The 22,334-nt window shown below is 38.0% G+C and overlaps 1 protein-coding gene across 7 annotated transcripts in view; it reads right to left on the bottom strand.

Moving 5' to 3' along the window:
- Positions 1-1,193: 1,193 nt before the first annotated feature.
- TBC1D4 (TBC1 domain family member 4) overlaps positions 1,194-22,334 on the bottom strand; it is a 248,147-nt gene continuing 227,006 nt past the window's right edge. For all 7 annotated transcript variants that reach the window (XM_082365918.1, XM_082365916.1, XM_082365914.1 and 4 more), the window contains 6 exons: positions 20,074-20,232; positions 17,486-17,730; positions 11,727-11,886; positions 9,233-9,402; positions 5,795-5,971; positions 1,194-3,564 (listed from right to left, as the gene is read on the bottom strand). In XM_082365918.1, coding sequence (XP_082222044.1) covers positions 3,331-3,564; positions 5,795-5,971; positions 9,233-9,402; positions 11,727-11,886; positions 17,486-17,730; positions 20,074-20,232 — 1,145 coding nt within the window. In that variant the 3' untranslated portion in view covers positions 1,194-3,330. The remainder of the gene's footprint in view (positions 3,565-5,794; positions 5,972-9,232; positions 9,403-11,726; positions 11,887-17,485; positions 17,731-20,073; positions 20,233-22,334) is intronic.

Consider the following 22,334-nt stretch of genomic DNA (forward strand, 5'->3'; position numbering starts at 1 on the left):
CCTTCATGAAAAAGCCCTTGCTTGTCAGGGGCCTCCTTTCCCACCACTCCCCTATGGGAACACTCTCTGTACTTTGGGATTAAGGAATGAGTTTTGATTTCAGAAACACACCACCTTCTCTCATTCATCTATTGTTTAAACACAAAGCTGCTCAACTTCTACTGGCTGTTCTAGGCTCAGGGCAAGCACCACCTCTTCTGAGTACCTGTCACCCACTGCAAAGTGCTGCTACAGCCCCTCCTGTCACCTTGAGTGTAATGAGTGGATTACTTTGCATACCTGCTGGAGTATAAACTCTCTTTTTTTCTAGTTAACCTCCTGCCACTAGACCACAAGCTCACTGAGGACAAGGACTGTATCTTCTCCACCTCCGAATACTCAGCATCTAGCTTGGCTTACAAAAATGAACTTGTTGAGTGAATGAATAAAAGGGGTGGAACCAAGACTCAGATCTAAGACATCTCACCCTAAACCCAGTGCTTTTGACAATATATCAAAGCGAATAAGAGTGATGCATCATGGTAGAGGACTAAATAATTCAGGTGGCAGATTTCCTATTTGTAATCCAGCCCAGGTGGGGTGGGAAATGCTGAAATGGTGATAAAATGGGTAAATTAACATGGATATTAAGAGACCATTCTACCTAAGCCTACACTGACTCCTCAAACTACTACATATAGTACAAAATACTTAAAAGATTTAGTCCTAAAGTTAGCAAGAAGATACAGTATCCTTTTACTGAAATCCAAACATGCTTGAAAATATTCTGAAACATATTTGTTATGTAAACACATTCATATCATATCCATCAATAAATGCCCTTAATCCTTTTATTTGGGAGCTAACCCAATTTAAAAATTTTGTATTTTCCTATCCTCTCTCTCCCTCTTGCTCTCTATGAGGGGGCATAAAAAACAAAAGGGGTAGAATGCAATACTGTCAGTGTGGTTGTCTTTTTCTTTATTTATCAGCAAAAGGCTCCACTGGGAAAGAAGTTGAAAATTAGTACTGAATAACTGACCATGTACTTTCATAAATGTTTCTAAAAATTATCTTTGTTGTCTCTGATTCAAAGAATTATTAGTGTGCAAATTTTAAGTAGCAACAATCCAACCCATGCAGCTTTTATAAAGGACTCTAGCCAAGACCTTCTTCTCTTTTACTACAAACAAAAGTAAAACCAATAAGCCAAGGAAACTGCAGCAATGTATTTATTGGAAATGAACTAGACATTACATTAATAGGATGAAGATGTAACAATGCATGAAGCATAATCGTTGCAACATTTAAAAGATCACAAAAGAAAAATTCATTTTCAAAAGAAATATTGTATCTAAGACAACTTAAGCTCTGAACACCATAATACAACTCTAACGTTGACTTTGAACATCCAGAATAAAATTTACTTTAAACGGAAGAACTGGAAGGAAAAGTTTCTTTTCCCAACTTGAAGATTCCCTGGCTACCACCTGTGTATCACACACGAGGTAATTTTCATCACCAGACAGTAACCAGATAATATTTGTCATATTCCTCATAGGAAAATACCTCTCCTACAAATAGAGAAATTTGAGGGAAATCCAAGCAACAAAAGAGTTGGTGGCCCCAACTGATTGGGTCAGCATTTTCTAGAACCTAGAAATTAAGTTAACTTTACTAGTAAGACTTCATTTCCTTTTGAGAAACTGCCTGGATTAGAGGGCATGCTGATTTGTAACAAGAGTCACTATATTACACTGAGTAATGGGGTTTGAGATGCTTATCATCTGCTCATCAAGGTTTTCTGAAACCTTTAGAGCTTTATTCTTCTACTCTGTAATACATTGTAGCTTGTGTATAACAAACTCCCTCTGAAGAAAATTATCCCAGGTAATCCATCTGTGATAATATAAGTACTGCAAAAAGCAGTAATGAAAAATATTGTTTGGAAAGGCAAAAACGCTGTTATCAACTTTCCGAGGCACTATCATAGAATCATCTCTGAAATGGAGAAATTCCATGTGTAACTTAAAAATTAAGTTTTTAAGTTACTTTCCTTCCATTCACCCAGCATGCATGAATGTCCACGAATAATCTGTCTGTAGACTGAGAAAGTCAGGAGTCCAAACGCAGAGCTGTAGGTTTTAGAAGGGCTTTCTCCTTCCCTTCCCATGGATTTCAACAGTTTACTTAAAATATTCCACAGTTCTCATAAATTGTCACATGGAAGGGGAAGATGATTACAAGCTTATCAGACCTGTCAATTGGCAACAACAACAAAAAAAGTATCTCAACACTACATCATCTTTAGAAAACCAATCATAATTTCATTTCCTTAGCCCCCATTGAAGGTAGAGAGAACTAAGGTAAGAGCGCCTACATTTTAGTGGGAAATGGCAAATCCTTATCACCAACTGTGGCACCAAGTAAAGGGGAGTTCATTCACAGCTGTAGGAATAATTTAAATAAAAAGGTAGAAAGTAGATCTAGACAATTTAGGTCCTAAATTAAATTTTTGAGGACTGATTTTTTTTTTTTTTTTTTTTAGGACTGATATTTTTAGTTTAAGTAACAATGCTGGTCTAATTTACTAGAAAATTAGTAGTGTTCTCTTCCACTTTGAGCTGGGGGGGCAGACTCAGCCACAGTCTTGCTTTCTCCTTACACACACCTAAAGTAATGCCTGACCAGACTCAAAATGCATGTAGATGCAACATGCTCGTTGGCACAAAGCAAACAGCAGGGGAAGGCCCCTACTTTCCTGAAAAACCCATAAGGAGCTTGACTGGCAATCAGTCATTTTCCTCATATATATATATATTAAAAATGTCAGTAGATTTTAAGACAGATGCACATAAAGCTACACAAAGGTTTCCACCTCTCCACCACTGAGTGAAACATGCTGTTCTTTGGAGAAAAAAATACATTCATTTTTTTCAAGTATATTTCAATATACAAAGATGTTCTAGCTTTGTTTCACTACAAAAACAAATGATTTCACATGTGTCCAAGGGGAATTTCATTTTAACTTCCCTTTGGTCTAGATTTCACGAAGTTTTGATTTTTTTTAAAAAATTGCTCTAAATATACATCTACTCCTTTATGTGAAAGCATGAACTCTTTATGTCCATTATATATATATATGTACATAGTCAACAAGGACAGCAAAAAACAGTCTACATATGTACAATGGCTTTGAACTGGCATGCTCTAAGGAGAGCGAGGGTTACCGGCTCGGACTTGGGCTCGGAACCAGTTCAGTGGTTCTGTCAGCTCTGGGCCAGCAGCATGCAGACTCCTTCTGTCGGTGGCATCCTCAGAGCACTTCCTGCTGGGGTGGCACGTCTTCAGTTACGGCTTGTTTCCTGTCTTGGCTCTGCTGTTAGGGTTGCAGTTGAAGTCTCTCAGCAGCGGTTCGCAATTGGCCAGAGCATCTGCTGGCAGCAGCTTCTGAATCTGCTCCACTGCCTTTTGATAAGCCATTTTCTCTTGTTCCAGGGTCCGGATCAAAGACTTCATTTTGGTCTCTCTGGTTAAAAGATTTTCCAGGTTGGATTCCAAGGTCTGGATTTTAGCGTGAGCTATCTGTTTGGGGCAAAAACCAAAATCCTCCGAATCAGACATTTGAAGGTTTTGTTTCTTCATCATAGCAGCAGCCAGACCTTACATATATTAACTAATCATGTCATATTACTTAATACAACAGTATACGAAGCAAATACTCTGAAACCTCCCATGAAGTGGAGATTTCTTTAGGTTTCTCAAAAATATAACTAGGGTACTAACAAAATACATCTCATTTCACTGAATACACCAAAAATGCAAAATCAAATCAACATCCCAGAGTGGTGAGGGTCCTCACTCCACACACAGGTCTTCTCCTGGAGTGACTGGAACCTGACAGGGAGAAACAGGAGATTCCTGACTGCCCTGAAGTGCTAAAAGAGGCTTTTTGCCCTCTGAGTGGAAATGCAGGGTTGTCTCAACACATACTTGGGACCCTATCAGTTTTTACGGGTGTCGGGTGTGCCCACGTAACTTGGGAACCCAGAGGTGATGAGAACATTGAAATGTGAAAGAAAAAGTCTGTAACCATTAATAAACATCATTATAATATAAAGCAGGTGCAAACCCACTTTCCCTAATAAGGAAATGCTCAATCAATCACCACTGAAACATCCTAGCAATAAGGGTCAATACCCCAACTGTTTTTCTTTCTGAAAATAGACAGTGTTGGCTCTTTTTTTGAACAGGAAAAGGCATAAAATTTTCTATGGGCCAGAGCTAACGTAGATGAAGCGAAGGAAGCCAGTGTTCCTTCTCTGGGAGCAATTACTCTAGAGACCCTCATTTCTCAGCTGCATCTCTCCTGGCTATCTTTTTTTTTTTTTTTTTTTTAATTAATTAATTTATTTTTGGCTGTGTTGGGTCTTCGTTTCTGTGAGAGGGCTTTCTCTAGTTGTGGCAAGCGGGGGCCACTCTTCATTGCGGTGCGCGGGCCTCTCACTATCGCGGCCTCTCTTGTTGTGGAGCACGGGCTCCAGACGCGCAGGCTCAGTAGTTGTGGCTCACGGGCCCAGTTGCTCTGCGGCATGTGGGATCCTCCCAGACCAGGGCCCGAACCCATGTCCCCTGCATTGGCAGGCAGATTCTCAACCACTGCGCCACCAGGGAAGCCCTCTCCTGGCTATCTTTGTCAGAGGATTCACTGCACATCAAAGCAGAGTTTTAGTGTCCTCTAGCGTGGGGACGTGCGCAGTGCTGGAGAAGTGGCGGGTAAGCAGAAACCAATGAGCCGTGGAGCACTTAAGCTCTAACTCAGCACTTAAGCTCCACCTCCCCCAACCCCCAGCCCCCAGCTTCACCTTCTCACCTCCCCCTCCTCTGGTCACACTGAAGCCCCACTCCTCAGGGCTTGGACACACAGCGCACTTCATAAAGGTTGCAGGTGCGTAATATTAATTTATACTAAATCACTTACCACATTGGTAAGGGTGCATTGACAAATAGATAATATTTTATATTCCAAAGTAACTGTAAACTCCTTGATGGCAGGGATTATGTGTTACCAATTTTTGAATTCAATTCTCTCAAAAATGTCTCCTTTTCTTTCCATTTCTGTGAGTTTTACTCTAGACAGTTCTCATCATCCCCAGTCAGATTTCGACAAATGATTGCTAGCTGGTCGCCCTACCTTCTCTCCCCATTCTAATCTGTCCTCATCAAGATTTCCAGATTGATCTTTCTAAAATATGGTTCAAAAATTTCGAGAGATTTCCTTCTCAACATGATTAAAGCCGTGTTCTTCTGCTTGACCCGGAAAGTTATCTACCATTCTGTCTCCATCCTGTTTATCCCACCTCTCTCGAACGTAAATCTTAAACTGATGTTAAGCTTCCTCTACTGCTCTGCCACATCCTCCTTATTTAAACACCCCCTACTCCTCACTCCTTTCTCCCACCAACCCTCCAGAGTACAGCTCAAGGCCAAGTCCCCTAGAGTTTTCCCAGCTTCCTATAGTCAATCCCTCCTCCCTTGAACTGAAACCAAACATGTACAACACCCAATAAGTATTGAACGAGATTCTGCTTTCAGCTGCCATTTAACTATTTTGGGAGAGTAGATTTCCTCTCTCAGTTGGTATTCAAATTGATATGTGCATTTGCAGCGCCCAGAGCACTTGGACACAGTCCGATACACAGGCCCACAGTCAGCAATGGTTCAATCCACACCACAGCTCTATCCTTTCTGGGATGGTTCTGTGCAGGCAAGGAGGCACCCAAGTGAGTTTCTGATCAAGTTGTTATCTCTTTACCTGTAATTTTTCTAGGAGGTCCATGTTTTGTCTTTTCAGTTGGCTGTTGGCCCTCTCCAACTTCTCCATGGGTTCGCTCTCCTCGCAGGCGTAGGAAGATTCCTGGAGCTCATCCTGCAGCACGTGATACTCCACCTCATAGGCGTGTAACTGCTTGGAAATATCCATCTCAAAAACCTGCCGTGAAAACACCGTGGGTTAGTCTGACCTTCAGGATGTGCACCAAGATACAGTCTGTGTATCTAGGGTACTTCATGTAGATTTCCCAATACTTTTTTTTTTTTAATTAATTTATTTATTTTTGGCTGTGTTGGGTCTTCGCTTCTGTGCGAGGGCTTTCTCTAGTTGCGGCAAGCGGGGGCCACTCTTCATCGCGGCGCGCGGGCCTCTCACTATCGCGGCCTCTCTTGTTGCGGAGCACAGGCTCCAGACGCGCAGGCTCAGTAACTGTGGCACACGGGCTTAGTTGCTCCGCGGCATGTGGGATCTTCCCAGACCAGGGCTCGAACCCGTGTCCCCTGCATTGGCAGGCGGATTCTCAACCACTGCGCCACCAGGGAAGCCCCCAATACTTATTAATGAGGAATAGTATGACATATCAAAAGGAAGAATAACAAGTGTGACTGTCAAGTTAAGGACAAACAGATGATTTCTATACAACTGAAACATTCTCATGATGAGGCCAAGACTCTAGAAAAAGTTAATGCTCAAAGATATTTTGCAACCAAAATATACATAATCTAGGAATGGTCTCCCAAAATGTAGCCTACCAGATAAACGACATTAGTTACTGAGTAACTCTTACCTGAGTTAGAGATCATCTCTGCTGGTTATAAGCACAATTGCATAGGGTATTTCTATAATAATGAGACCAAAAGCCCTTCTAATTGTTTGTCAATGGGGCAGAAAGGTCTTATGCTAAATATTTTCATCTACTTGCTAATCCATGTGAGCCTCTTGGAAGTCACTAACATATCCTACCATAGAGAGAATCTTCTAAATTCAGAATCTTCAAAAACCCTGGGCACTGTACAAAGCTATTTAATTGGGGCTACCTCTGCTCTCCCATATCGCCACCCATTAGGAACAGTTTGCTTAGAAGTCAGAGGACAGGCAACTCCTCCTTAGTCTAAACTGGTGAGGGAAAGTGAGGCAGCAGCTGCCATTTAAGCATCTGTATCCACACTAACACTGTAGGTAGAAAAGAAACCTACAGTGAGAAAAATATCACTTGCTTACTTACCCTACTACTGTTAGAGATACTCAAATCTTAGAATTTAAATGATATTTCGAGACAACCTGGTTATTCCCCTCAAACAAGTGTCATCTTTTCCCTACGCAGTGGGTATGAACACAACGGACTACTACACAACCATTAAAAATGAGGGTATGGATCTACATTTATTGGCATGGAAAAATATCCAATACTCTACAAATATTTTATTAAAAAATCAAGTTATACAATAGCATGTATAGTAAGATTTCACTTAAGTAAAACTGTATACATATTTATTTGTGTATATAATTAAAGAGAGATTATAAAAGGACATTTAAAAGGCTTTAAGTCTCAAGGTGTTGAGATCTGTAGTTACTTTTACTTTCTTCTTGGTGCTGTTCTGCATTATTTGTGTTTTTTACAGTGACCATAAATAAACTTTATTTATTCATCAAAGTCTCCTTTAATATTAACAGTTCATTGCATATTCAACTCTATTTGTTAGAAAATTATCTCTAATATCAAGTCCAAATCTACCAGCCTATAAATTCTATCCATTAATCGTAGTAATAATCTCTAAAGCTAGGCAATTCCCTCATTAATTTTAGAAGAGAGGTGATCTGATTTCAAATCAGGTAACGTCTCTCTCTAAAAGCACAATCGCTGCTTGCCAGTCCAAAAAGATATTTCTGAAGAATTAGTAAACAAGTGAATGTGTAAGTAAAAGTTATATTTTTCAGTTTCCAGAGCATTTTAACAAATAAAAACTGTTCATAGATATTTACAGAATAATCTGCTTGTGATTTCAATTCCACTTGGTGGAAAGAAAATTTTATGTGCAATAATATAAGTTTTTCTTATAGAGTGAATTATAGTGTACAAAATTCTTCAACTGAATTGGTTACATTTGCTCCTAAAAACGATGTTATTCCCATTTTGCAGGAGAGGAAGTTGAAACTCAGAGAGGTTGTAACTTGCCCAAAGTCACACAGCTAGTAGATAGCTGGACACCAGCACAAGATCTCAAACTCCCTTTCTCTTGCTCTAAACTCTGTCTTTTATCTGCTACCCTAAGGGCCTCTAGGAAAGTGGTAAATTTAAATTTTATCAATACTCATAAGGCATGACTGCTGTATCTACAAATCTGGTCTTAAGTGTATTCATGTCATCTGAACAACAATATATAACTACCACTTACCTGGTCCCTATGAAGACCCAGGGACTAGATATATGGTGTGCTGATTACCCTCCATTTGCTTCCCAGATCCATTCTCTGCCCTCATGCATCCTCTGTACCCTGGGAGGCAGACCCCTGTGACCTGTTTTCCTTGTTGCAGGCTTCTGGTTAGGTATGGCCAATGGGAAAAGTCATCAGGAGATCAAAAGGGGCAGGGGAAAGAGGTTGGGTACTTCTTCCCTGCTCCTTCCCTGTCTGGCTCACCAAGAACACAGCAACCTCCAGAGTTCTGGCACTCGCTAGGCCTGGTAACATTATTCTGTCCTCCTTCTCCTGATGCATCACCATGGGTATGAACAGTTTCCCTCTGTTACTAGTTCCTGGGTACCTAGACATCTGTGCCCGGTTCCCTTAGCCTTGCCTACACCCCTGTAAATGGTACCTTCCTTTGAATCATTGGAGGTAGACTCTGTTTCCTGCAAGGGACCCTGACTGATACAGCAAGTCTCATTTAAACCGCACAAAACCTCTTGGATCAGAATTGTCCCATTTTGGAGGTAAGAATACTAGGGTTCAGAAGATTAGGGTGATGTGTGCAAGCCAAACAACTAATAAAAGAGCTAGAAACTGATGTAAACCCAAGACTGTCTAATTCTAAAGTCTATGTTCTTGTCACATATATTCCTTATATATTTTAAAACAGAATTAACAATATTACAGAGGTGAGTCTCAGCTTACTTATTTATTAGGTATTCCTAACTCTGTCAGTTCTATCTTCAGTCTCACCATTGGTCTAAGTAGGAAGATTCCTGAAAAACTCATGATGTAGCACTGAACCACCTTGCCCGGACACAGCCTCACAAACAATGTCACAAGGGAGAAATTACACAATAGTCTCGTTTCTAGATAAAATGTATTTGATCAAATCAAAAAGAAAAAAACCCTGTCAAGCAAAATTACATCTTTATGCTAAAACATTTAATAAATAATTAGTAGAGAAACTGCTGTATAATCTTATATCTTATTATTACCATTTAACTCATACCTGGGTGATAAGTTTTTCCATTTCAGAGGAATTCATATCAGGGAGCGTGCTTTTAAGGAATTCAACAATATTTTCAAAGTTTTCACATTCCATTATGAGTGCCTCTTGGTTGTTCAGCAGGCTGAGGGCAACCTTAAATATAACTTCAGTTCCCTGAAGAAAAATAATATCTGAAAAGAAGAGATATAATTTTCATGATCAAAATTATGCATCTACTATTGTAAAAAGTGACCTCTGTGTGTTAATGGGATTTTTGGTGTGTTTTTTTTTTTCTGTGTGTGTGTGTGTGTCTTGTTTTAATTACTGCAACAGAACCACAGAATATTTTGCAAAATAAAACTGGTCAAAATCACCTAGATTTGAAATAAATAATAATATGACTGGAACAAATAAACAGTTGTTTAAATATTCCTACTTATTTAGGAACCTCAGATAAGGGCAGGATAAAAAGAAAAAGATAAATTATATATCTGTTTGTCCATGCATTTATAATTTTTACTGCCAAATTTAATGGAGACTAGGTATACCTCAAAAACACTGATTCCGTTGATATTTAGGTTTTTCTTCACAAAGGGAATACAGAAACAAATCAACATAACCAATTAGGACTATTTAAACTCTCATGACCAGAATAAAAAACTAAATGAACCAGTTAATATGTGTGCAAGCCAAACAACTAATAAAAGAGCTAGAAACTGATGTAAACCCGAGACTGTCTAATTCTAAAGACTGTACTAGAGCAGGAATTAAAAAAAAAAAAAACTTTAAAAGAAAAATCAAAACCAGAAGAGAAAAAGAAAAGCTACCCTAACCCTGAACTTTGCTTCCTAACAAATACAAACATGCAATAGTTTTGAAAAGTACTAAATACTTTTGTATGAGCGTTCCTCTCAATCCATGCCATTCCACAATCAATAATAAACGGGAGGTCGTTAAAAATGAGGGAACCGTGGAACAGTTACTTCAAACATGGTCATTCTTCTTGCTCACGCATCTTTCCCTTTGCTGACAGTCTCTATTCTTCACTAAGTTCTAAGGAAAGAATGGAGCACCTATTGTAGAGCTGACAGCATCATTCATATTCTCTTCGCAAAAAACAGACGACTGGGGAGATGCTTCCTGAATTCTGTCATCAAGCTTCCAAGGGTAAATCAAAGAGAGATACCCAAAATATTTAGAGATACCCTAAATATTTTGATTTGATAAGCTATTTTCTGAGAAGCAAATATATAAATGAAAAGATTTAAAGAAGACCCATAAATAGGAACCCAAGCTCCAAAGAAAACTTCCCTGGAGAAAAGCAATCGTGTGTACTCAAGAAGAGAAATTTGGTAAACATTTGATTCTGTGCATCTCGGTTTTACTCTTTTGCTGCACTTTGCCTATACATTGTATTAGTGCTAATGCAGTGTTTAACCTTTAAAGCCACAGCCCCCAATAAGAAAGACACTGTACATTGTAATCTGGTGGACGTATACATATTACATCTATATCTTCAAATTTGAAGTTTCTCCAAACATTTTTCCCTACGACTGATATTTTCTCTGTATTCTATTCCAGTCCATTTTTTTTCTAACCCTGGTAGTGACCTACAATTGGGCCAATACTTACAATTTGACAAAAAAGCTCCAATTTAGCACAGTTATAAATATTGACTATTTTCACCATAGATACCAGATAGACGAGCAGAACATGAAAACTGGGAGCCCTTTCTGAGGTCATCGAGCTCTCAGCCTTAGACCAAACCTCTGGCAAAGAGTTGTTTTTTTAAAAAAGTTTGCTTTTTAAATAACGAGTTTAGACAAACCCAACTGAAGACATGTGAATAGATTTAAAGGCCCCATAAGGGAGCATAAACGGTGTCACACTTTGTTTTTATTACACTGTGGAGCAAGGCAGCAACTCAACAACTTGCCCTGGGCCCGATTGCCTGTGCACCCAGTCTGAGAGATGGGCACCACCCCTGCACTGGTGTGAGAGGAGGGTCCCTTCAGCAACAAAATGGGAATTTCAGTTACCTTGTTAACAAAAGTCACATTAAGAAATGCCATTAGAAACAACATTGAAAAAGGTACTTCTGTTAACCCAGTTAGAGAACGTGTTTCTCTGTGTTTTGAATCCACGTTGAAGAGGACAGTGGGGAAGGAAATAAAAAAGAGGTAGTAAAGATGTGTTTAAAAATCTAAAAAATCATACAGAGTAAATCCTTAATTCATTATACTGTGATTTTTTAGGTATAAAAGAAAATAAGAACGCCATTACAGCTTACTCAAATACAGAAGCTCAATTCTTCTTTCGCTTTGAATTTCGATTTTATTTAAGACCAATATGGTTTCAAATTACTCTCAGAATAGAGCCAGACATATTTAGTAAATTCCACTAGCAATTTGCGATTCTGTGTAATGCTTGATAAAACAACTGGAGCACCTAATGGCTAGAAGTATATCCCTTGGAATAAATAACACTGTTTCACTGGATCATCACCATCTCTTACCAAAAACTCTGGCTACAAATCCTAATGGAAATTGAGAGGCAAACAATGTGAGGAACCAGGGGGCAGCATAAAGACTGGGGCTGATTTCATTTTCTTCAAGATGATTGTAGAGATCTCTGTGATAGTCATGAAGGAGCCTGGACAGCTGGTACATTTGAATCTAAAGTTAATTTGGAGAAAAAAAATAAAATGTTATGCATTTATCTGAGTGTACATAAAATACACTAACTTTAATTTTATTACACTAATATTTAATAATTAATTCACATATATTTGATAAATTTGAACCTAAAGTTAATTTGGAGAAGAAAAATACAATACTATGCATTTATCTGAGTGTACATAAATACACTAACTTTAATTTTATTACTCTAATATTTAATAACTAATTCACATATATTTGAGAAATAAAAGTAGTATTTTTTTTAACTCTTTATTTTATATTGGAGTATAGTTGATTAACAATGTTGCATTAGTTTCGGGTGTACAGCAAAGTGATTCAGTTATACATACACATGTATCTATTCTTTTCAAATTCTTTTCCCATTTAGGTGGTTACATAATATTGAGCAGAGATCCCTTGTGCTATACAGTAGGTCCTTGTTGGGTATCTATTTTATTTTATTTTATTTTTAACATCTTTATTGGAGTAAAACTGCTTTACAATGTTGTGTTAGTTTCTGCTGTATAACAGAGTGAATCAGCTATATGTATACATATATCCCCATATCCCCTCCCTCTTGCATCTCCCTCCCACCCTCCCTATCCCACCCCTCTAGGTGGTCACAAAGCACTGAGCTGATCTCCCTGTGCTATGTGGCTGCTTCCCACCAGCTATCTATTTTACATTTGGTAGTGTATATATGTCCATGCTACTCTCTCACTTCATCCCAGCTTACCCTTCCCCCTCCTTGTGTCCTCAAGTCCATTCTCTACGTTTGTGTCTTTTTATTCCTGTCCTGCCCCTAGGTTCATTAGAACCACTTTTTTTTTTTTTTAGATTCCATATATATGTGTTAGCATACGGTATTTATTTTTCTCTTTCTGACTTACTTCACTCTGTATGACAGTCTCTAGGTCCATCCACCTCACTACAAATAACTCAATTTCGTTTCTTTTTATGGCTGAGTAATATTCCATTGCATATATGTGCCCCACCTTCTTTATCCATTCATCTGTCGATGGACACCTAGGTTGCTTCCATGTCCTGGCTATTGTAAATAGTGCTGCAATGAACATTGTGGTACATGACTCTTTTTGAATTACGGTTTTCTCAGGGTATATGTCCAGTAGTGGGATTGCTGGGTCGTATGGTAGTTCTATTTTTAGTTTTTTAAGGAAACTCCATACTGTTCTCCAGAGTGGCTGTATCAATTTACATTCCCACCAACAGTGCAAGAGGGTTCCCTTTTCTACACCTTCTCCAGCATTTATTGTTTGTAGATTTTTTGATGATGGCCATTCTGACTGATGTGAGGTGATACCTCATTGTAGTTTTGATTTGCATTTCTCTAATGATTAGCGATGTTGAGAATCCTTTCATGTGTTTGTTGGCAATCTGTATATCTTCTTTGGAGAAATGTCTATTTAGGTCTTTTGCCCATTTTTGGATTGGGTTGTTTGTTTTTTTTGATATTGAGCTGCATGAGCTGCTTGTATATTTTGGAGATTAATCCTTTGTCAGTTGCTTCATTTGCAAATATTTTCTCCCATTCTGAGGGTTGTCTTTGCGTCTTGTCGATGGTTTCCTTTGCAGCACTGTGTAGATGTCAATCCCAAACTCCCTAACTATCCCTTCCCCCCACCCTTCTCCTCTGGTAACCACAAGTTCATTCTCTAAGTCTGTGAGTCTGTTTCTGTTTTGTAAATAAGCTCATTTGTATCATTTCTTTTTAGCTACAGTGGCGCAATGCGTTAGAATGCAGTACTTATACAGTATTGTTTTATTTTATTATTATGTTCACAAATCCAAGTTCATTTAACTGAGTTCATAAAGCAAGTCAGTGTTAGTCCATCTACAACTATGGAGCACATTTCTCTATCATGAGTGTTTTGGTATCACCATACGTACATGGAAATGGTAATTTTTCCTCATGTAGGAAGGTACTGCTTTTGGAATTTAAATCAGAGCTGCCCTGGCTCAGGACTCTCATGGAAGGCACATCCTAATTTCAGACCAATTCCAGAAAAGCTTCCATTCTAAGGAATCTACCACATCCAGTTCAGAAGCAAGAACTTGTCTCTCTTTGCTGGGCCCAGTGTCGGATTTATGATGGAACTTGCCAGGCAATCTGCACTGCTAGGATACTGTTAGGCTTAGAAAGTTATGGAGCCAAAAGCTCGAGCTGTGATTTCTAATATCCAACGTATTCCAGCAGCATATTTTTCTTGACAAAGGAGATTAAAGCAAAAAGTGCAGTCTGAATGTTTCTAGCATTGAAAGAAGAAATTATTTTATTTGGTTACTGAGTTGATTACTCATATTTCAAAAAAAAAATTATAAGCAGCTTATAGTAACTTTTAAACTCTCATGTCTGGGGTAGCTAAAAGTAAAGCAGTAGCAAATAATAAACAAATCTGTGATTTGTGCTTTAATTTAAATTTTTATCTACACAGTAACAGATTGAGTAGTGGGCCCTTGATCAGTTATATCAGCTTAACCTTTTGGTGTGAAATACATCCAACATTTTATTAAATCTAGCAGAACTTCTTTCTCTAGAAGATATCATCCTTAAGTAGTTAGCTCTATAAAAATGCCTTTAAAATAGCCAATTATATTGTGAATTCAACAAACAACTGTTTTTCAGAGCACAAAACTAAAAATCAAAGTACTAGACATAAATATAGCAAACGTTTGATCTCTATAGCACATATCTGTGCAAGCTACAGTTCCACACAAGCTGTAAAAGGAAAGAATTAAAGAGCCACAGGAAGTCATAACTCTAAAATAAGAAGCGTAGCAGCAGTCAAACAAAGAGGTTTAAAACAATGAGATTAGAGGGCTTCCCTGGGGGCACAGGGGTTAAGAGTCTGCCTGCCAATGCAGGAGACTTGGGTTCGAGCCCTGGTCCGAGAGGATCCCACATGCCGCGGAGCAACTAGGCCCGTGCGCCACAACTACTGAGCCTGCACTCTGGAGCCCATGAGCCACAACTACTGAGGCCCACACACCTAGAGCCCTGCTCCACAACTTCTCCGCAGTGAGGAACCCACGCACCACAGCGAGGAGGGGCCCCCGCTCACCACAACTAGAGAGGGCCCGCGCGCAGCAACGAAGACCCAGCGCAGACAAAAAAATAAAAATAAATTAAAAAGAGAGAGAGAGAGATTATAATCTCATTAAGTCATGTTGAAAAAAAATCATATATTTCCCTTAGGCCATTTACAATTTAAAAACTAGACATACTGGGCTCTATCAATGAAAAAATTGGTATTTTTGGTAGCTCAAAGATAAAAGAAGTCTCATTAGCAGAATAAAAAGAAAGCCTATCCTCAAAAAGCTGTTCAGCTATGATCTTAACACAGAAGCAATACTTTTTTTTATAGAACCTTACTTTTTTCCTACATTCTAAACTAGAGGTTAAGAACATTTCTTCCATCAAGGTGTATTTACATTAAATTTCTTTTAACAAATAAAACACAATTCAGTCTTCCTTCAAAGGAAACTTTCATAATAAGATGCCGTTTGCTAAGAATAAATCATTCTTCAAATCTACCTTATACATAACATGAAAATCTTCCAGTGGAAGAGACAGAACTGGAGGAAGGGAGACGCAGAGTGTAGCAGAGAGAAGATGGAAAAAAGTAGAGACCAAAGACTTCAGATAAAAAGATATAATGCTTTACACTTAACATAGAAAATGGCAGACACAAAACATGATGAGCCGTAGTTAAAAGAGACCTCGACCCCCTCATTTTACAGATAAGCTCAGTGCCTGCAGTGCCCAACCCCAAACCACACACGTAATCAGAAATCCTATCAAGTGATCCCAAGCCCGCTGCCACTTCCACTTCTGAACATCATATTGATTGGATAAGAAACACTTTCTGTTCTAGAAAGTAGAAAAGTGTTGCATCTCACTTTATAGATCAAAAAGTTCTACTTTCCCAGAATAAGGTCCCCAATCTCATGGTCTATAAGAACACTGCCCCCAAAGATTCTTAAACATCTTCATTTTCATAATTATAGACAGAAAATATTTCTTGGTAATTGTGGGTCATATTAAATCAATGTATAAATCCAGTTTATATGAATTTTTATGATATCAAATGGATGAGGAATTTTTAAATTGAAAAATGATTGCATTTTTAAAGTGATAGCTGTATCTACCCTTTTATTTATGAACCAAGACCACATGCTACTCATAAATACTTTTCATTCTTTGAAATTTTAATGATGGATCCCGAACCGTTATTTTTGAAAATCAGAGCTATTGAACTCCTTACAAGGGCACCAATGCTTCCTACCCGATATGATACAGTAAACTGTTTAGAAATAAAGTAAAAAATAAAACCTTCCATAGTCATTACTATTTCACTTGTGGAATGTTTATAGACCTATGCATAGTTATCAACTAGGAATCACTGTATTTGATTTCTGTATCCTGGTGAACACCCTTCATATGAACTCACAGCTGAAACACAACATTGAGAGCAAAGCCCTATTTCCCTGCCAAAACTTTCACATTGAAGAAGTAACGAAAAATGGAGCATTCCCTCTCCACTCACCCTTTCAAGAAAATACCACTGACTACAATATTCATAAAGTGAAAACAAAGTCCTTTTTTTCCATGGATCGGTAAGACTGAAATACTAAATGTAAAAACTGATCATTGGGAATCAGGAAAAAGTATATTTTAAAAGCATTTTAAAAATATTTTAGTTCTTATCTAAAGCATAACATTATGACTAACGGGGCATCATGCCTATCTCATTTCAAAGGAGGAAAAACCCTGACATTCTTCCCTTTAAAGCCTTCCTTTATATTTTTATGACCAAAAGCTTTATATTGCAAGGTAGTGGTTGTTTAAGATAGCATATCTACAGAGAAAATTTAAACTTTTTGTTAGAAAACAATACGCTAAGGAAAGTGAAGTTTAAACTAGAGAGGAGAAATGTGTAAACAGGGAGTTTGAAATAGGTTGAATATAGCAATGGCAGTGAATACACTACTTAACTGAAAAATCTTAATGGTGCTTCTTCAGAGCATGATAAGAAAAGCAGACTGAAAAAGTACTACTGCTGACTCTGAACACTTTTTCCTCTATAAGGGCCTGTCTGACATTAAGATAAAGCAGGGGAGACATGGAAAGTTCAGGAAGAAGCATGATATAGATACCTGCCGTTTATACACTCAAAGTAAAAGAATAAAACATTATATTTTCAGATTTCAAACAAAATATCTATGATTTTTTTCAACTGACAAGGTAAGGAAAAGTGAATAAGGTTGACTTGATACTTTCTCCAGGTAACTCATAGACTTGGGAAACAGAGACTTAACTACACACTAGAATGGCTTATTTATTTACTTCAGAAACTAAGGAAAAGTTACCCTGCATATGGATGTCATACACTTAGAGGTTTAGCAACATCGCAAATCCCACACTAAAACCATGAACTAAAACATGCCTCTACATTTATCCAAGTTCCAAGACAATGGGCCCAAATTTCTTTAAATCTTAACCGTAATTTAGAAGAGGGCTCCTGCTAAGATTTCTGGTGAGAGCATTACACGTTCCTTGTGAAGATCTGCCACTCACCTGTAGTGACATCATGTCAGGTCGGTACTGCTTGCGAAAGCCCAGGTCATACATGAGGAATTTCAGCATTTCAAAGGCTTGCTCTTCACTCATGTGCAGAAGTAGGACTCCAGCCACAAAGCTGATCCCCTGACAGTAACCCACTTCTTTGTCCAGCAATGAGTAGGCTTTCAAGAGGTTAAAGAGAGACAACTGCCCTGCCCCAAGCTGTGCTGAAAAGTAAGGATGAGTAGGAAATGTCCTCCCTGCAGAAGAAAAGAAAAATATTTTTGAGATGTCCTGATGCTTTGGAGACCAGAGTGAAATTGCAATTCAGTGATTTCCAGGAATAAATAAACGTTCTTTTCCAAACCACTGAACGCTGCTCGGCGTACCCCTCTAACTAAGAGTCTCTCTCTCCTTCTAGCCAGTCCCAAGTCCTACCTGCCAGACCATCATAGGGGAGCAAACATTTGATACTAACTAGTGCTTCTTTTTAGGAAAAAAAATTCCACAAACAAATCAAAGACATATTCAGGAGAGATCCCAGGAGAATAGAATATAAAACTTATTCTGACTATAAATCAAGGCTAATTCTAAGTTCACATAAAAACTACCTGCTAACTGAAATCAGAATTCTACAGGAGGTATCATATGATTTAGAAAGAAATCTTAGTGGTCCATAACAGAGTCCTTCCTGCTTATCTTGTATTATGACACTAGAGGGACTTTCTAGGGTTTTGTTTTACATTCAGTCTATCATTCAGGAAATACTTCTTTTTTCAAATATTTTTGGCTTTCTGTTTCTTAAACTACTTCCATGAGCCATGTAGACCTCTTTTCTTTTTTCAGTGTATCCAAAAAGGTCAAGGATAGTGAAGGGTCAAGATGATTTTAAATAAATTCCCCTCTAAAATCCACCTCTGTGTACAAAATTACCATAGAGACACTTCAGCAAGCAAGTTAGTCCCGGATTTTCTAAAAAGTTGGTACTGAACGCTGAAACAAACCCTTCTTCACCACCAAAGCTGTATACAGTGCTTCGGGACTTTCCTTGTGCCATGAAAATGAAGGGGACATTAACTTCCTTGTGAAATGATTACTCATGTCAGTTAGAACTTGTAAGAAGGCCAGATTTTTAAATGTTTTCCACCAGATATGCTTAAAAGTGATTTTTCACCTAGGAACTGATAAGATTAATTCTGCGGAGCAAATAAGGGGAAGATATGAGAAAATAACAAGAACACACTGAGGAAACACAGATGGCTACAAGCAAAGTCAAATAAGCAATTTTTAAAATTATCATTTTACTTTCTCACTTAAAATGCTTGCTACAGAAAACTATAAATATACCGTCCATCCATGACATTAATTCTAGCTCCATTTTTTTCCGACCAGCCTTTTCCCTGTAATATGATCTCATCATCTTCTCTTTAAGGATATCTTGACTAGCTCTAAATACGACATCTCAATTTCTAGTCTCATTATCAATTTCCGGTCACAGAACCACAGATCTGCAGAGGTCCATAGGGATTGCCTAGTTCACTGTCCTCATTTAACAGACAGGATTGAAACTCAGAAGCAAAATAATTTGCCTAAAACTACTGTTCAGTGATAGAATCGGGACAAAAACTGAACTTTTCAGTTTCTCTGTAAAATTCTCCATTTCAATTCTATTGGGCTCAAAAAATATTAACTGAGTTGGCCTTTTCCCAACAAAAGCTGTTTGTCATCCAAAAGGAGCAGAGGTCCGTTTTGGCCTGTGATTTTTATATATCCTAAAATAAGATGACCCCGAATAAAGAGTAATCCCTTGTTTTCCCAAATGGGCTCAAATAACATATCTGGCCACCTTAAATATATCAACCTTTAGGAAGAGAGATGAAACAATCCAAATGTCAATGTACAATATTTAATCCAATAAGTTAGATATTTTAAAATAATAAAATATATTAATTTAGAGAAAAATGAGAGACAATATACTTTTTTAAATCACACCATTTTTACTTTCCATAAGTTATTTGAAATTCAGCTTTTAAAGGATGACTTTATGATGATGTCACTGGAAATGCACATAACATTAGGACAGCTAAGTTTTCTTTCATCCTATAAGGATGTATTCATGATTTCCACAACATAACCGCATATTGTATTGCTTCTTAAAGGCTTACTCAAAAGCTTGTTTTCAGCAATACATCCAGGAATACTTAGTAGACCTTTGTTAAATTTTCTGGTGCCCCTTTAAACCTATCCTAACCTATTTCAAGACCAGTGTTGACCAAGCTAATAATTATCTATCCCAAACAAAAGTCAGTTGTTCGAAAAACAGGAACTGAGAGCACCCAATAATATGACCTTTACAATGATTCAAATACAAGATTTTTCAGAGGGCAAGTCTGAGGATGAAAACTTCACTTCATATTCAGGCGTTTAGGGTATCTTCAACCAGACATAAGGCCAACTTGCCCTCAGGAAAGGACAAAGTCAGCAACTCTGCAGACCAATAGATTGTCTTCATCAAAACCAAAAACAAATAGAAAACCCTCAAAAACTCAACAAAAGGACCTATTATGTACTTTTGTAAATTATAATCAATAAGGCAAACATACCTAAATCCACGAGAATGGCATGCTGCTGAGCTGTGAGTTGCTTTAAAAGCTCTTTATAGGATGTGTCAGGAGGTTGTTGTTTATTAGGCAATCTGTGTCTTAGACGATACTGCAAAGCTAGGAACTGCCAGATTTCTCCTCGTCGACTTTTGGGAACACCTACAAAGAGATAAGAAAGCAAGGTCTAGAACACTGGAATGAAGGTGCTAAATCACAGTTGATTAACTATGTAATGCTTGAAAATAGGCAGCTCTACTGTCCTGCGTTCCACCCTATAATCACACAGTACGATGTAGTGACAGAAGCATATTTTGAAAAGTTTAATCCTGTAGCTGGTGTCTTGCAAAAGAAAACCCTCAAATAACAAGGATAATAATGGCAATATTAACAAGAACAGCTGCCACCACTGATTGAGAACCTAATACAACATTTATTGAGGACAGTTTCTGAGCATTGTAATTACAGAAACTGCACCTAATTTATTCACAGGTGCTCAGAAAACAACCTAATGAGGCAGGTAATTACTATTATCTACACTTTACAGATGGCGAAGCTGAGGCAGAAAGAAGCTAAGTAACTTGCCCAAGTTCTCACAGCTAGTGCAATTTAGAACTCTAGTTTCAGAGGCCAAATTCTGAAATACTGAAATGTATTACTGCCTATTTTCACCTTTTATTTGGTTTGAAGCTGGTAATAAATGCTAATATTCATACTCTGATTTCTAAATAGCTGTCATTAAAAAGTAACTTTGTAAAAGAGAATTAAATAGCATTCTTATATGGTCCACAGGAAAATGAAATAATAAAAATGGTAAGTACAATATGAAGGCAGTGCTCCAGAACATCATTCAGCCTTTGAGAAGAAAAGAGCTAGCATAATTGCTATATTCACGTATAATGAAACCCTAACTCCAGTCTGCTTGAAAACCAAAACAAGCAATTCGAAGTACGCTAAAAGTATGTTTTTTTTAATGCCAAGGGACATGAAGTACAGCACTGGGAGGGACAGAATTCAATTCTGTACAGTGCAGGCAACTTTATTTCACTGTTTTCAGTCCAAAAAGACTAGATCTGGAATAGGTTCCTGAGCTCCAGCTGGGTAGAGAAAGGTTTAATGACACTAATCTCTTTGGGATGCAATGTCACAGTTTGCAGAAGCTGAAAGTATTACTGTCCAAAAGGTATAACTCAGGCTCACGAACATGAATTATAAGGCCCTCTACAGGGTATACCTCCAAACTACCATTTTTTAGTTCTATCACCTCCCATTCCCTGCCACATTAAGTGTATATATTAAGTATCTAGCTATACTCAGTGTAGGACCATAAGAAGCTTATGGTTATTTTCACACTTCCAGTTTCTTGTTCCTACTGTTGCCTTTATGAAATTCCAAGCTCCTCCAGTTGATTGCCTAGTGTATCTCTATTTGTCTTTTAGGGATGAGCCTGAATGCCATTCTTCTGCGGAAACTCTCCCTAACATCTCTAGGTGTAAGAAGTCCCTTTTCATATGCTATGTGACTCAGACTGTACCATTACCATATTGGATTACAGTTAGCACTAATACTGTATATTTGTCTAGTTTCCTTAGATGGTGGGCTCCCTGAAAATAGTTAGCATACTTTCATCTCCTTATGATGAAAACCAAGAATATACCTCGCTACTTATACATTTGTTGAATGAATGAATGATCTCATGCAAAAAGTCATTTTTAGAGGATAACTTTCATTAGCCCATTAAATGGATCATTGATAACAGGAGAGGGCTGTCTTGTTACCCATCCAGTAACAATTCTACAAAAGAGTAATTCACTTTAATTAAATATTTATTGAGCATCTAACATATAGCAGAGCATAGAGCACGGCACTGAGGATACCTCATCACTGAGAGATGAATAAATCCATTCTCAGGAAAATTAGTCTCATTCATTCACTCAATAAATAACTTATGCAAGATGCTCTCTTAGGTGCTAGGAGTATGGAGGGTGGAGTGAGAAAACATGAAACAGATATACACATAGATACAAAGTTACAAATTATGATAAGCACAATTAAAGGGAAAGAATCATGAGAACGAATAATAAAACAAAACTAATTTACTGGGGGAGGGGGGCACTCTGAGGAAATGGTATTTGAACTGAGAGCTGAGAGAGAATACGATTCTCCAGGCTGGGAGTGTAGGCAGCAAGCACTTCGGGAAGAAGGACGTACGGAGGCCCTGAGAGGGGCAGAGAAAGGGGGGGACAAAGGAGGAGGGAGAAGAA

This window comes from Balaenoptera borealis, assembly GCF_965194805.1.
Source record: "Balaenoptera borealis genome assembly, chromosome: 18".
In the NCBI taxonomy this organism is placed as follows: domain Eukaryota; kingdom Metazoa; phylum Chordata; class Mammalia; order Artiodactyla; family Balaenopteridae; genus Balaenoptera; species Balaenoptera borealis.